Source organism: Gopherus flavomarginatus, chromosome 6 (assembly GCF_025201925.1).
Source record: "Gopherus flavomarginatus isolate rGopFla2 chromosome 6, rGopFla2.mat.asm, whole genome shotgun sequence".
NCBI lineage: Eukaryota > Metazoa > Chordata > Testudines > Testudinidae > Gopherus > Gopherus flavomarginatus.
Genome location: NC_066622.1, coordinates 20603803 through 20619081, shown reverse-complemented (window position 1 = coordinate 20619081; position 15279 = coordinate 20603803). Strand labels below are relative to the sequence as shown.

At 43.0% G+C, this 15279-nt stretch overlaps 1 protein-coding gene across 4 annotated transcripts in view; it reads right to left on the bottom strand.

The window, feature by feature from the left end:
- The window catches only part of GRIP2 (glutamate receptor interacting protein 2), a 504924-nt gene that overhangs the window by 33418 nt on the left and 456227 nt on the right, over nt 1-15279 (bottom strand). For all 4 annotated transcript variants that reach the window (XM_050958363.1, XM_050958364.1, XM_050958361.1 and 1 more), the window contains exons 13-15: nt 10362-10507; nt 9660-9740; nt 1472-1538 (exon numbers count right to left, since the gene is read on the bottom strand). In XM_050958363.1, coding sequence (XP_050814320.1) covers nt 1472-1538; nt 9660-9740; nt 10362-10507 — 294 coding nt within the window. The remainder of the gene's footprint in view (nt 1-1471; nt 1539-9659; nt 9741-10361; nt 10508-15279) is intronic.

Below are 15279 nucleotides of genomic sequence, written 5' to 3'. Positions count from 1 at the left end.
TAAAATGATCTCAGAAGCTGCATATCCAAAAGCACTAGTCCTTTTGATAGCTTTGGTTTAGATGAGTTCAGGCCCAGGTTCATAAAGGCTTAGCTAATAAGGTTCAGGTTACACACCAGTTGAGATACACCACTGCTTCTCTCTTCTCACAATAGCTACCCCTATATCTTAGTGGCCCTCTTTTTTCCCCCCATAAGACAGCCAAGGTAAGGAGTAAGGTCCCTCACTGGACGGCAGATGGTGAACAGTGATTCCATGTGTGGAGGAGTGGGAAGAGACCTATTTGAGAGGCTAGGATTTATTTCATTTGTGCTCCACTGAAACTGCAGCGGTTTGCTGCAGCAAAACTCAACATTAAAACCCCTTCGAGAACTGAACGCTGCATGGTTAGCATAGACCAAGTAATCCACAGTGAAAACGTCTCCAAAAAGAGCACTTCCATGGCAGGTTGGGAAGGAGTTTGGAACCAGCTGGCCTTCTTGAGAAATAGGCCGCTCCCAGATTTATATATAAAACTCTAAGAATGTCCTCATAACATCACTTAACTCTACGGAAGGAAATACTGTACTCTGTTCACCTATGCAGGAGATGCTTGCACATTGGGACAGAGTGAAGGACAAGGCATGACACTTGATGCATTGTGTCTGACGAGCCACCTTTACTGAATGCATTGCCTTTAAATAGAGAGAAGGGGAGGTAAAAATCCATGTACAAAGGGGCCAGCTGAACAGTTTTGGCTCCAGATCCAGAGCTAACGTCTTTGTTGGCTTAATTCCTTTGACTGCAGTGGAGTTATCCCAGCAGAGAATTTGAACCCCAAACTCTATAATGGACTGAGCCAAACCTCTGTAACCGACGTTCCCTTGAACTATGATGTATTCCAGAACCAAACGCTATGACTTGGGCCTCTCTGCATTAAATTCAGGGCCGGCTCCAGGCACCAGCTGAGCAAGCTCGTGCTTGGGGCGGCAGATTCTAAGGGGCCCCTATTCCCTCGAATCCTTTTTCTTTTTTTTTGCACCGCTGCTTCAGCCGCACTTCAGGGTTTTTTTCTTTTTGGTTTGCCGCTCCAGTCGCCCTGTAGGGGCGGCGTCACAGAGGAGGGGAGCGTCCTGCTGGGAGCGGGCTGCACCCTCCATCTGCCCCAGTTGGTGCCAGATCTGTAGCAAGCTCGACAGGGCAGCTCGCGTCCTTCCCTCCTTGCCAACCGGAGTGGTGCGGAGCCCTCCTGGCAGGCGGCGCGGTGGAAGCCCTAGTCACCCACTTTCTGTCTCCCTCTCTCCCCCACTCCATCCCTCTCCCGCCTGGGGCACGTCTGCAGCGCTGGAAGTCCCCCTGCATGGTTTTTTTTGATCTACCGCTCTGGCAGCCCCACAGGTTTTTTTTTGGCTTGGGGTGGCAAAAAAGCCAGAGCCGGCCCTGATTGAATTACTGCATTGCAAATTGTCATACAGTAAACAGCTGCACTCACCTGTGAGCTACGCTCCCCTTCTTGATATCAGAGATAATTAAAGGCTCACCAGGCTTTCTACTTGCAGCTGCAAAAAAGAGATGCATGCATATAAAACACACTTCAGGCTCTGGAATCTATCACAGTGACAGCCAAGGGGAGAAAAAGAAGTTACAGGGAGGGGAAATTTACATTAATTTGACACAAGTGCAGCTTCACACTTGGAATTTATAAAAGACAGACCTGCAACAATAAGGGTTGAGCCCAAGCAATTTTTGCATCCTGTCTAAATTAGCCAGCTGGTTCCAAGGTGATAAAACTGTGGAATCAAGTGATTCAAAGCAAGAGCTTCTGATCTCTGTGTATCTCCATCTGCCCGGGTCTAACACAGATGTCCACATCTTCCAAAATCTGTGAAGGCCACCCAAAGTGAGCCTCACAGGGAGGTAACAATAAGGCACCTAGGAGCAGTTGTTTCCTGAATCTCTCTCTGTACATTATTATTATTTGGGTGGTCTGAATAAATGAATGGTCAGCCTGGAAATCTGCTTGATCTGCTAGTAGCTGGCAATCATGCAAGTGTTAAATAGTCATTCTTCTCCTACATTGTCTGTAAGAAATTGGATGTGACCCACTTCCCTGAATTCTAAATCACAAAAATGTGGCCATTCTTAATAAACGTGTCCATTGATCTGAATCCCTCCAGTACAGAGTGTCCTGTAACTTGTAGTTTCAGAGTTCAATGTTGCTGGCACTAGCCTGAGACCAGGCCTAATTTGTCACTATGTTACACTAGCTTGATGCAGATTTAACCCCACTGGTGTGACTCAGTGGAGGGTTTGGCCAATGATCTGTGATGACCATGAATCAATCTCTCTACCACAGGGGTTCTCAAACTAGGGGTCGGGACCCCTTGGGGGTCACCAGGTTATTACATGGGGGCTAGTGAGCTGTCAGCCTCCATCCCAAGCCCTGCTTCACTGCCGGCATTTGTAATGGTGTTAAATATATATAAAAAAGTACTCTTAAAGTATAAGGGGGGGGGCGCATTCAGAAGCTTGCTGTGTGAAAAGGGGTCACCAGTTCAAAAGTCTGAGAACCCCTGCTCTACCAAGACACATCTCTGAATCCCACCTAGCTCATGAAATGCTGATAGCAAGGAAAAGTTGTAGATCTAGTATAACGCATAAGGTGGTCATGATTCTCTCTCCCCACATCATCAGAGATGGTTAAGCCAGTTATGCACTGGGTCTCATTTGACTCAAATTTATGACTTTATTGGAGTGAGGATTCTGCCCACGGTGCTGCAGAGAGGGAGTACACACCAGCAACATTTAAACTGGTTCTCCAAACCCCAGGTGTTTTTATAGACTGAGTGGAGCCATTGCAAGCAAGAGAATGAAGGGAAAGATCAAGAAGCCGATCTAAGAAGCTGAACTCCAAAATGCCAACATTTAAATGAAACAAGATGGCAGCACACTGCCTACCATGACCTGAACTATCTCCCAATATCTTTATAAAAGGTGATCTGCAAAGCTTTTTCAAGTTTGATCATTTCAGCTCACAAGACTTGTGATCCATGAAGGGCCACATCTGCTTTATTTTAGTCAAAGCCTGCATTTTCATGATTGTTTACATTAAAGATAGTGGCTGTGGGCTCCCTTCCTCACTCAGAAAAACCCAGGTAAGGGATCTGCCCCCTCATGACCTCACTGCTATTCACATGCCAAGAACATATGCAAATAGCATTCTCCTGTCTCTCTTTCTCATACGCTGCACTTATACATTGCTACATTGCCTTGGTTACAGTTGCTATTGTCTCCCAACACAGGGGAAGGGGCGGGAGGTGGGGAAGACAGTGGAGGGCAAAGAAAGCTCAAAGCCTATGAGCATCTCAGCTTACAGCCAGGGATGAACATGTTGAGGATTTGTGATGTCACTATTTCACAGGGAAGGAATTTACATGAGCTGCTGCGAAAAAACAGCAGTCAAAAAGGAAATTCCAGAGGAATCCAAAGACAGGAAAAATTGTTGGCCTTTTTTTCCTTTATGTTCTTAATTTATTAGCATATATGTTTTTAAAATCCACTAATATGAAACTTGTTAGGAAAAAAAAAAAGCTTTGCAGGTCACTGTTAAGGATAAGCTCTGCCTGACTGCACGGTCGGCTGTATTTAATAGTGTAAAATGTCACCAATCCATGCTCAAGCACAGCAGAGAACTAAACACAATTGCGCGTACTGTGCTGTAGGAGTGCTTCTGTCGAGTGCTACAGAATCCAAAAGAGCTGTCCTCACAGCCTCTTTGACAATGCCCTGATGCACATTCCATGCATTTGCTATCTGCAGACTGAGTGCCCTCAAGTTCCATTTAGAGCTAGAAGCTAAACTGAGAGACGGTTTGGTTGCTCTAATTCACTGAGTGGTAGAAAGAGTCTAGAAGGAAAAAAAAATGAGCTAGTATCCTGGGTAGCATAAAGACCCAGGTCCATTATAAACCCAATCATGAAAGGGATCAAATTACCACGTGGTTGTACTTCACCATTGTTAAACTTGTTTCCATCCTGTGATGCAGATTGGATCTAATGGTGTTTTAACAGGATCCTCAAACCAGCCTCCTAAAACACCATTATGTGTTGACCATCGGGGTTGGGGGGAATGAATGGAGACAAGTCTGCTGTAAGCAGGTTTCCCACAGAAGTGGTTTTTTGAGCGCACAGACAGGGCTCAAGAGAGTTTGGAACCTCAAGCCTAACCTCTGCGTCCGATGGCAACCTAAGAGCTTAAGGGAGTGGGGGTAACACTGGAAGTGCCCCATTGTGTGAACAGACACCTGGGAACGTGTCCTGGGTGATCTTAGTCTTTGGGAGATTCTGTTGACAGAGAGGCTCAGATCCATGCTGCCTCACAAGCTTGGGAGAAGCCCCCTGTAAGCTTCCACAAAGCCACCTCATTGTTCTCCTTCGAATCCCTCCTTAATGCTCTCCTCTGCCATAATGCCTACAAAAAAACAAAACAAAAACAACTTTGCCAATGGCTAGGTGACTGGCACACGGAGACCTCTGCCTGTCACGCTGACTCATATTGTCTCATTGCTTCCATCTATACCATCTGTTGTCTCTTGTCTGATGCTTAGACTGCAATCTTTTTGAGGCAGAGATCATCTTTTGTTATGTTTGTATAGTACCTAGCACAATGGGATTCTGGGGCAGGACTCAGGCACCTAGCTGCTACTACAAAATAAAAGAAATAAATGACTAGGAGTTTGGGGTGAATACATTTCTTTTGTGGTGTTTTCCTGGGCATACCATGTGCTTTCCCTTCTGTTACAATGTCTACATAAACATTCTTGTTTTTATAATCCTCTTGGGGTTTTTAATAAAGCCAATTTTGCCCCTCACCTTGTGTCCACTGCATGTAATCATATGGAATGGAAATGAAGGGGGAATACAAGCAATGTCTTGTGACCAAAGATGGGACGAGGGAGAGGACGCATAGTCTTGATCACTGTACAGCCAACTAAAATGAAGGTTAGCTTAATCAATTAATACTGTGATATGATTGACCGCACAGCTATCTGGTGGTATCAAGCATTTGCCAGCTGCATTCACAAATCCCTATAGAAGCCCATATGCTGAGCCTTCAGCATCTCCCCTTCGGTCCCACCCCCTGCCTTATGACCCCTGCAACATTTTGTCATAGCTGCTGTCCTTCAAAGAGAAGCCTAACACTAGATCATTCTATTACTCAACAATAGGTGTCACTGTTGAGTGAAGCAAGACACTTCCCACTCCCAGAATAGAGTATGCAGCACAATAGGATAGTCTGTCCTTCTACTGAAATGTATTGTTTCCTAAAAGGGAATTGATCTACACTAACAGTTTAAATTACATTTCTCAAATACGCTTACTGATATTTAATTTAGATGTAACCAAACAAGTCTTGTACGTTATTTTACATAATGATAATTGAAGAGGAACCAAATTAAATTTTAACAAAGTGGTAGGCCTTCCAATTCATTTTAAATAAATAATTGGTTTGGCACATAATTGGCAATCTGTACAAAAACCAACCTTATTAATTCTAAAGAAGATGCAACAGCTATAGAAATGAAAGGTTTGCTAAATATAATCTAATGCCATAATCACTTTGCCCCAATGATGGCAAGAGATACAAGTCTATTATATCAGAACAAACCCTCAAGGTGTTTAACAGTCACTTAGTATTCAATTAACACAGAATAGCTCTTATTAACTAAATTAAGTCTCCAATGCCCTTCCCATTCACTGCAGTCCACTGAAGAGCTGGGCTCCTTACCTCCAAACCTTGAATACAGATTTTCCCAGTTCTCAGTTACATTAAGTCCCTTTATATTTCACTTCATATTCACTTTCAAACCCCTTTAAACTGCCGAAGTGGCGTGAGGGGTCTTTTGTATAACTGACGCCTTGTCCATACAAGAAAATTATACTGATTTCAGCAAGTCAGTAGAGAGAGCAAAGGTGGCCCAGTGGGTAGGACGCTAGGCTGGGACTCAGGCCTTGTCTACATAAAAAAATTAGATCAACCCTAGCCACATTGCTCAGGGCTGTGAAAAACTGAGTGCCTTGCACAACGTAGTTAGGTAGACCAAGGCCTCAGTTGAGACGTGGTTAGGTCAATGGAAGAATTCTGCCTCTTCGAGAGATGGATTTCCTTCATCAATGGAAAAGCCCTTCTGTCAATGTAGGAATCATCTACACTACGGTGCTACAGTGGCACAAGTGCACTGCGGTAGCTGTGCTGCTGTAGCAAGTATAATGTAGACATGCCCACAGGAGACCCAGGCTCAATTCCATCCTCAGCCACGGACTTCCTGTTTAATCTTCAGCAAGTCACTTAGGCCCAATCTACACTTGAAAGTTTAACCGAACTATTTCAGTCAGGAGTGTGATTTTTTAAAAATGAAATAGTTATATAGGTAAAAGCCTTAAGGTGGGCGCAATTATACAGATATAAAGGTGACTTATACCAGTACAGTTATTCCCCATCCTAGACGGGAATAGCTATTCCCATATAAACCATCCTTACATTAGTACAACTACATCCACAATAGGGAGGTTGTACCACTATACTAGCGTAATAAAAGTGGTAAAGCTTTTTAGTGTAGACAAGGCCTTAATCCCTGAGCGCCTCAGGCCAGGTCTACAGTACAGACTTATATCGGTATAACTATGTCGCTCAGGGATGTGACAAATCCACACCTCCTGAACAACGTAGTTATACTGACCTAAATCCCTGCATAGTCAGCGCTGTGTCAGAGCTTCTCTTGTCCACATAGCTGTCACCTTTCAGGGAGATGGATTAACTATGGTGACAGGAGAAGCTCTTCCATCGGCGTAGTAGTGTCTTTACTAAAGCGCACCAGTGCAGCTGTACCACTGTCTGCTCTAAGTTCCTCATCTGTAAAATGGGGATAATAGCACATCCTACTTCACAGGGGTGTTGAGAGGATAAATACACTAAATAAATTATACAGTATGAAATACTACAGAAATGGGGGTCAGCTAAATATCTAAGATAACAAAGACTGCCATCAGTGCAGGCCCCTCATTTATTTTATTTATTTTTTTATAAACTGCTTTCAGTTCCCTGCCATGTCTGCTGGGATTCTGGTGATCTCAGTGTTAACAATATGATGGATGAAGAGACTCAAACGCACGTCCACTTGGTGTTTTTAATAGGATGCATAATGATTTGTATTGGTAAATTATTCCCCTCCAAGGAGTCTGAGCACATAACGCACACGCACCAGCGCTTCCACCGGTTATAAACACCTTTTGTTATTGATTGAGACAAAACAGCATTTTGTCAATGTGTAATTAAAGAAATGGCACTAATGTCATAAAACTACATTCAAGAATAAACATGTATAATAGGGGGCAGGGATACCTAAGCAAAGGGACCAGGATAAAAAAAAAAGAGGTGAACCTGAGTCAACTACAATAAACTAGTCAAAATACAATTCCCACTACTTGCTTATTCCTGTATCATCCATTAACTTTAAAGACAGGTTCATAATTAGAATTGCTTCCAGCAGGATATTTATGCTACCATGTATCTATTTATTTTCAAAATCTTTAGATACTGGGCCAAGGAAGAATATTCTGTTTCTGTAAAAGTGCTGAAGTGGAACAGTTCCACATATTAGCTGAAACTGCAATATTACCAGAAAAGATCACTGTAAATTGCAGGCTGGCACAGGCCACGGGCCCCTCCCTAGACCCCCAAAGTGGTCCCAGTATGTGAGAGGGAGGTGTTGTCTGAGCACATGGATGAGTTCTAATCCTGGTTAGGACAGTGACTTCCTTAGTAACCGTGATCAAGTCACTTAATCTTTATCTCAAAATTCTGCCTCCATCATCTGCAAATGGAATAATACAGAGATTTACCTATAGCACCTTGCCAGGGGCACTGGGATAGATTTGTTATTTAATTTTCAAATTACCTTACATACTCTATAAAGTGTTACTGTATTGTTAAGAAGAAGGACAGTTTAAATGCTTATTTAACAGCAACAACAAAAATGCACCCTGCAGTAAGACTCCACTAGCCATTAGCGAAAAACATTTTATATAGGTAAAAAAAATTCCTTTTTCTAATCAACCAGCACTTTCCTGAGGCTAAAAACAATCACATGACTTATTTGAAGGAGATCAGATACTGACTACACAATAAAACGCAACAACTAGTTTGCATGCGCACCCACATTTGGAATACATATAGGGACTATCACTTGAAGAACCATTATTAGTTCTTACTGCCATAGATTTTAATCCGTAGAAGATTTAGAACAAATGTGTGTGATTTGAACAGAATGTACCCAGAAATAGAGGAGAGACTTCATGGCGCACATTCAGCAGTCTAGATGAGCAGACAGGTCATTATGAGCCTGTTCTCTGCATTGTTGGGTCTACAATCACACATTGCACTTACTTTCAACTGTACCACCCAGAGTACCTCAGAGTCCTTTGCAAACAATTAAGCTTCCCAACCCACATGTTGCTCTGAACCAGGGAGAAATAAAGTATTGTGTTTGGAGTCCATAAAAACAGTTGTTTTAAAAACAGGTGCACACTGCCTTGGGCTGCAGCTCTGGGTGCCTCACCTGACTGAAATATAAGTAATGAGCTGCCAGAACAAATAATGAAAAATATCGTTTTTAATTTTTTCCTTTAACAACAAGCCATGATTTTCAGAGAGAGGAGTCTAGAATTAGGCTCATGTTTAGGTCTGTAAATAAAAGGCCTGACATACAAAACTGTTCAACACTTAGGAACTTCAATTCACAACTATAGTGAATTCAGATTAGTTTTCTTGAGCATTCCTGTGTAGACAATTACTCTCCCCCTGCCTATTTAGTCCATCAGACTAGCTCTACTTAGATGTTATTATACAACACACAGGAATTACTGGGTGAAATTCTATGGCCTGTGTGCTGTACAGATGGTCAGATTAGATTATCACATTGGTCCCATATGGCCTTAAAATCTATACCCAAATTCTTGCCCAAATGTCTTGTCCCAAATCCATAGAGTGGGTCAATATAAGAAATGTGAATAAAAATCAGGAGCCTAGATGTCCAGTTCCCAGCTCTGAGCACTAGATATGCTTTCCTCCCTGAAAGGAGAAAAGATTTAGAAATTACCTGTGAAGCCTATTTTGGCATTTGAATCTACAGTAGTGACGGAAACGGACCAAGACAGAGGGTTTTGTTTTGTTTTTCTCTTCTCACTTGCTGCTTATATCCAGCATGTGCCTCTTCTCTATACCTAAAGGTTTGCAACTGTTGTGTTCATCTGGTGCATGGTGGATAGAGAGGAAAATGATCTAAACCTCACAGAGACTGACAAAGATAAAATCGTGAATCCAACTGCCATTTCTTAATTGTCACTGTATTTTCTGGCTGGCAGTTTAAAGAGTAGGAAGTAAACTGGGGTCTCTCTCTCTCTAAACACACATTATATATAAACATGACCCAGGCCTTGATTCAGCAAAGCTTATGCTTATCTTTAAGCATGTGCTTAAGCCCCATTGATTTCTAGCACATTGTGGGCACTATCAAAAGCAAGTAATTTCTGTCTTTATTGCGTTCCTCTAGCAAGTTAGATTGGAAGCCAGTGGCTGCTGCTACTGCCAGCTGTTGCAGCTATAATCTAAGCAATACTTACAGCTGATAGTAATTCCAAGCTCCACACCTCTTTTCTTGGGCAGTTTAACATGGAAAGTACCACTGCTGGGAATGACAGATTCTATAAAACCGAAAGAGAGAGAAGAATAAAAGTGGGAAAGGACAGATTTTTCAATTGTGTTGATAGACCATTCTGAACTCTCGAGAAAATTAGTTTTAAAAACATATATCATAGGTGTTGATAAATGTAACATACTACATGATTTAGTCCATTCAGTGTACTCATGGTTAACAATGGCAGTCTAGATTTTTAGAAAAATCTGATTTATTAAAAATATACATAATTGTATGTACTATATCAGTATAGAGAGAATAATCAGGATGTGCAGGATTCAGAGGCAACTCTGCCAACACACACACCACATGTTGGCACCAGCCATTGCCATTAGTCCTCTCACTAGCTTAAGTCCATACATTAATAAAATATCTGGAGGGGGGGGGGGAAAGATGGCCTCTTCACTTATTAAGCATGCATGCCCACTAAGAGACACAGTTTCTGGATAAAACAGGATTTAGACAGGGATCTATTGTATGTCTGCATTGCTAGCTCACATCAAACAGTGACTCTTACTAAAGCTATAGAATGTTTATGGAGGCGGCTTTCCCTACATTGGGGCTAATAAAGAACTACCAGAGCCTTTTGGGGGATGCTGTGAAAGAGGTGAATGCATTGGTTACATACCCGCCACGTCAAATTCTAACTCCAGCACAACTTTGTTGGTAAGTGCTGCATCACGCAAGAGCTGATTGGCTTCCTCCATAGTCCCATCTTCAGTTGCGATGCCATTGATGGAAAGGACTCTGTCTCCAACTTGTAGCAGCCCACACCTGCAGTCCAGATCAGAAAACGATGAGCCACCTCTGCCGGACAAGTCAGTCACAATCTACAGATCTACTTGGCAGAATTCCATTTTTATTTTTTCCAACCATTTTGATGGATAATATCAATGTTTATTTTTAAGCATTTTTTCCTAATTTTAATCCATTTAAATTTTCACAGTTGTGGGAAATAAGATGGGGGGGCAATCAATAACTATGATGACAGTAGTTGCTTAGATTAAAAAAGTTAAAGCTTTACATACACTGTTAAAATACAAATAGCCAATGTAACATGTCAAAAGATACAAAGTAAACATCCTTAAATTAAACTAATAAATTCTCAAGCAGCATTTTTCGTACTTTGCCTACCTGCAAAGTTCAGTTATCAATGAAATTTTGTTGTTGTTGGTTTGTGCGTGTACAGTGAACTAGACATTTACCAATAAAAATCTGATACTTCCAAGTCTATTTATAGAAGACTATAACAGCTGACAGACACGATACATTGGGGAGCCATGCGGGGTCATGTGACCTCCCAGATTTGCTACTTGGCTTGTACTGAGCATGCTCTGTAATACAGCTGAAGCCAGCTGCCCTTACTCTGCCAGTCCCCCTGACACCAGCAGGCATGGGTCATCTCTGACCACTGAGAAATGATAACATTAGGCCACAAAAACAAGATACATAGCTCTAAAATACACAACCCAATGTAGAGAACCTACTAAGATCATCAGGAACAAATTCACAAGCATGGATATTTTCAGAGTTTGACCAATATTTGCTCAGTCATGTTCTGCTCGCAAATAGCAGGTCTTCGGGTTTCCTGCAGTGTACAGAGAAATCTCCTTGCCACCCCCAGAAACCAAACCCACAGCTGTGAAATTGGATAAAAACTAATTGCCTCTCTCTCTAACCATATCTAATGGTACACAGCTCTCCATGTGTGCATGCCTGAGCCTCCTGGAACCCAAAGTAATGACACTGAAAATTACAGAGTCCTCTGATTAATAAAGGATTAACATCAAAGTTACAATCCAATGAACTCACCAAAATGTCTCAGCAAATTGGATAATCATTCATCTCTTGTAATTGCATTTTCTGAAGCCAAATGTTCATTGATAATGTATAATGGCCTTGAAAGGCCAATATTATTGTTTGATACTGTTCCAATATAACCACAACCGACACTTCCCTTTAAACATAACTGTGTAACAACTTTTTAATTTGGAAGAAACCAAAGAACTATAAAGTTGGGTTGGAGTTGCACAACTGTGGCATGCATGCCACATATTGTGGGTTGCATCTGTGCATATGAGCAGAGTTTTTGCAAACACTAAGCAACATGTTTGCAAACCAACCCCACTCTTATTTGCCTTAACCTCAGAAGGAAATCTTAAGACTTCTGTGCCATCCACCACAGCTCATCTGACCTACCACGTTATTCCACAAAGGCATGAATGCAGTGCTGTACCTGGGCTTTCCATTGCCCATTAGGCAGTTCTCTCTCTCTCACACAAACATTTAACCATTGAGTTATGGCTAGAAGGGACTAAACATGAAATCTTTCCAAAATTTTCTTCTCTTGCATTCCTCTTCAGTTACTACAGCCAAGCACTGGTGCAGAATTCCAGGAGTTGTAGGAAATTCTTCTTTCAGTCAAGTTAGGATGGTCTCCAAAATCTCTCCATGGTTATTGGGAGAGTTCTCTTTCTCCACCTGTACATTTAAAGCCGTGTTTCAGAGCTCAGGTTCTCCAGCTCCATGGGATCTTTATCTGTTACTAACCATGCAAAATCTTTACCTGCCCAATTTCAAATATCAGACTTTGTTGACGTTTCACAGAGCAACCATATCTTAACAATCCCATACCTCACTTCAAGCATGATGGGATTGTAAAAGAACAAGTTATCTGTGGTATCAAGGTTTGTACTACAGAGGCCATCGTGGACAAAGGAGACTAGGAAGTAACTGTCACTTCAAACAAGCCCTGGATTCAATTGGCCGGGTTGTCATTAGAGCACGCTTACATTGTGGTGTTGAAAAATTCACATGCTCATCTCTCTCTAGAGGTTGGAGAGGTGATTTTGCTGGGGGGAGGGCATTTATTAAATCTGTATTATATTATGGTGCTGCCTAGCTTACATTATCTATGGAAAAATGAAGACATCTATGAGATGTATTTTTAAAAAGTGTTTGTCAAGGAGACCCAGAGACTATGCCAGGCACTCTTCTGTGTACTATAAATGTGAATAAATGCAGTAAATTCACTGTGCAATCAGTTAGATGCTTAACTAGTCTTCAGTATGTGCAGCTACTATGACTTTATATGGCTAGATGTGGAAATTGTGGCTTATAGAATGTAAGATTCCCAACGGCTGTGACAGAAATATTTCCTTCAGCACTATGAACTCTGTTGCTGTGGCAGTATGTCTTACTTAGAAGGAACCAACAGCTGCGTGACAAAAAGGTATTACATTATCATCACAAAGTCAGATAAAAACCCAACTAGCTGTGACACAGCCATTGTTTTCATCACAGGACACCAGGGTCATTGGGTGCCTTCAAACAACAGAGAAGATAGCTGCCATTTCCCCCACTCAAGCTGCTTGGACAGGAGATGCAGGTTCTTACGTTCCTTTGTTCAAGTTAGATTTTCCTCACAGGTTTATAAAATGTTGTGAAGTGAAACAGTGACCTCATGTCCCCCTTGATGAAGGTGCTGAAGCCAGATGTGCCTTGTTAACTCTACAGTATCATCTAATGGTGAGAGGAGGAGACTGGGAGTCAAGACTCCTGGGGTTATTTTTCTAGCTTTACCACTGACATGCTGGCCTTATGCAGACCAAACCCTCTTTCAGTCATTTTCCCCACCAAGATGACACCCACCTTATGGGTGGGCTGTGTGGCTTTCATCATTGTTTGTAAAGTGTTGTCAGATCCTTGGAAGAAAAGTGTCACCAATGAAAAGAATGAGGAGGCTGGTGTATTCTTGAGTGAAGGACACACTTCTTGTAACACTGGAGTTCACAGTGTTGGATGCCTTCACTTGGGTTTAATGTCTGCTCTAAATGAGCTTTACATTTTGTTATGGCTGATACAATGCGCAGGTCGCATCCTAACCTGATTGAACCTTGTTGGCAACTTTCACTGGCCACTAATTTTTCTCACATGTGAGCTCTTAGCGTTACTGGCTTCCAGGTGCTATGATCAAATGACAAAATCTGAGCAGAGCTGGAGAACTTAGAACCTAACAGACTTAAGATTTTTGGCACCCAGACACAGACAAGAAAGCCTCGCCCATTCTCCTGGCAAACATGCACTCCTCAAAGGGCTGATTCTGCAGACTCTTCCTCCCACAGATACTGCCCTGAACATAGGCAGCAGGTTTGTGTAATTTTTGGTGGTGCCCAAAATGGTGGTGCCTGCCCCCTCACCCCCGCTCTCACCCTGTAAGCCGATATAAAATGAAGCTACAACGCGTCAGCACCACAAGATTACAAGGGTCAGTTAAAAGTGGAAAGTCAGAAGCAGCACTTGCCTGCTTCAATATACGGTATTATATTTTGTTGCACTTGTTGTGACAAAGTGGGAATGTTCTTAATGTTTTCTCTGAATACTGTATGGGTGCCTCAGTTTCCCCTGCAAGGTGCTAGGGACAAAGAGATCAGAAGAGACCCAGAAGAGACACAAAGACTAGAGGAGGGAGTGTCAGTTTGGAGCTGGCTGGGGAAATGGGGCGAGGCCCACAATTTGGGTCTAGGCTCCCCACCCTCCAAGATGGACCTGACTGAGGGGTCCTGTTTTCTGTACCTACAAGCTTTGTTTTAGACTGTGATCCTGTCGTCTAATAAACCTTCTGTTTTACAGGCTGGCTGAGAGTCACGTCTGACTGCAGAGTTGGGGTGCAGGGACCTCTGGTTGCCCCAGGACCTGCCTGGACAGACTCACTGAGGAAAGCGCACAGTGTGGAAGGGCATGCTGAATGCTCTGGGGTCAGACTCAGGAAGGTGTAAGCTTCTTGCCCTGGAGATAGTCTGCTCAGAGAGAGGAGGCTCCCCCAGAGTCCTGACTGGCTTTGTATGGAGTAGTTCCAAAGCATCTCTGCATCCCCTTCCACAACATGCACTTCCAGGAAGTCCACACAGGCACTGACACTCTCTCCTCTGGCCTTTGTCTCTTTTTCAGGCATTAAGAGGCCACCTGATCTCTTTGTTCTCCAACACCTTCAGTTGGCACATTGCAGGAGAGGGACCCAGGCCATCAGTTGCCCGGAGACAGAGTTTCGGCCATTCTCTGTGCAGATGGCATCACACTGGCACTCCAGGACTCTACAACAATCACACCCCCTTATCCCATCATCTAGATCCTTGAGAAATTCATAGGGGAAACTGAGGCACCCACACAGTATTCAGAGAAAACATTAAGAACATTCCCACTTTGTAACACCTTTATACTTTAAAGGGTGTAAAATAATCAAGTATTGTGCTAAACACAATGATACTCCAAACTGACCACCAAATTTAAGTTGCATGTTTTTCTCCTCAAGTGAGGGCTCTGGGATGGGGCTGGGGATGAGGGGTTCACAGTGCAGCAGGGTGCTCAGGGTTGGGGTGCTGGGGGCGCAGGCTCTGGGGTGGGGCAGGGCTGGGGATAAAGAACTTGGGATGCAGACAGGCTGCCCCAGGGCTAGGGCCAGAGAGGACTCTCCCCCCTCCTTACTGGCAGCAGGGGAGGGACTCCTCCTCTCCACCCCCTCCGCCCCCCCAGCACACTCACTCTGC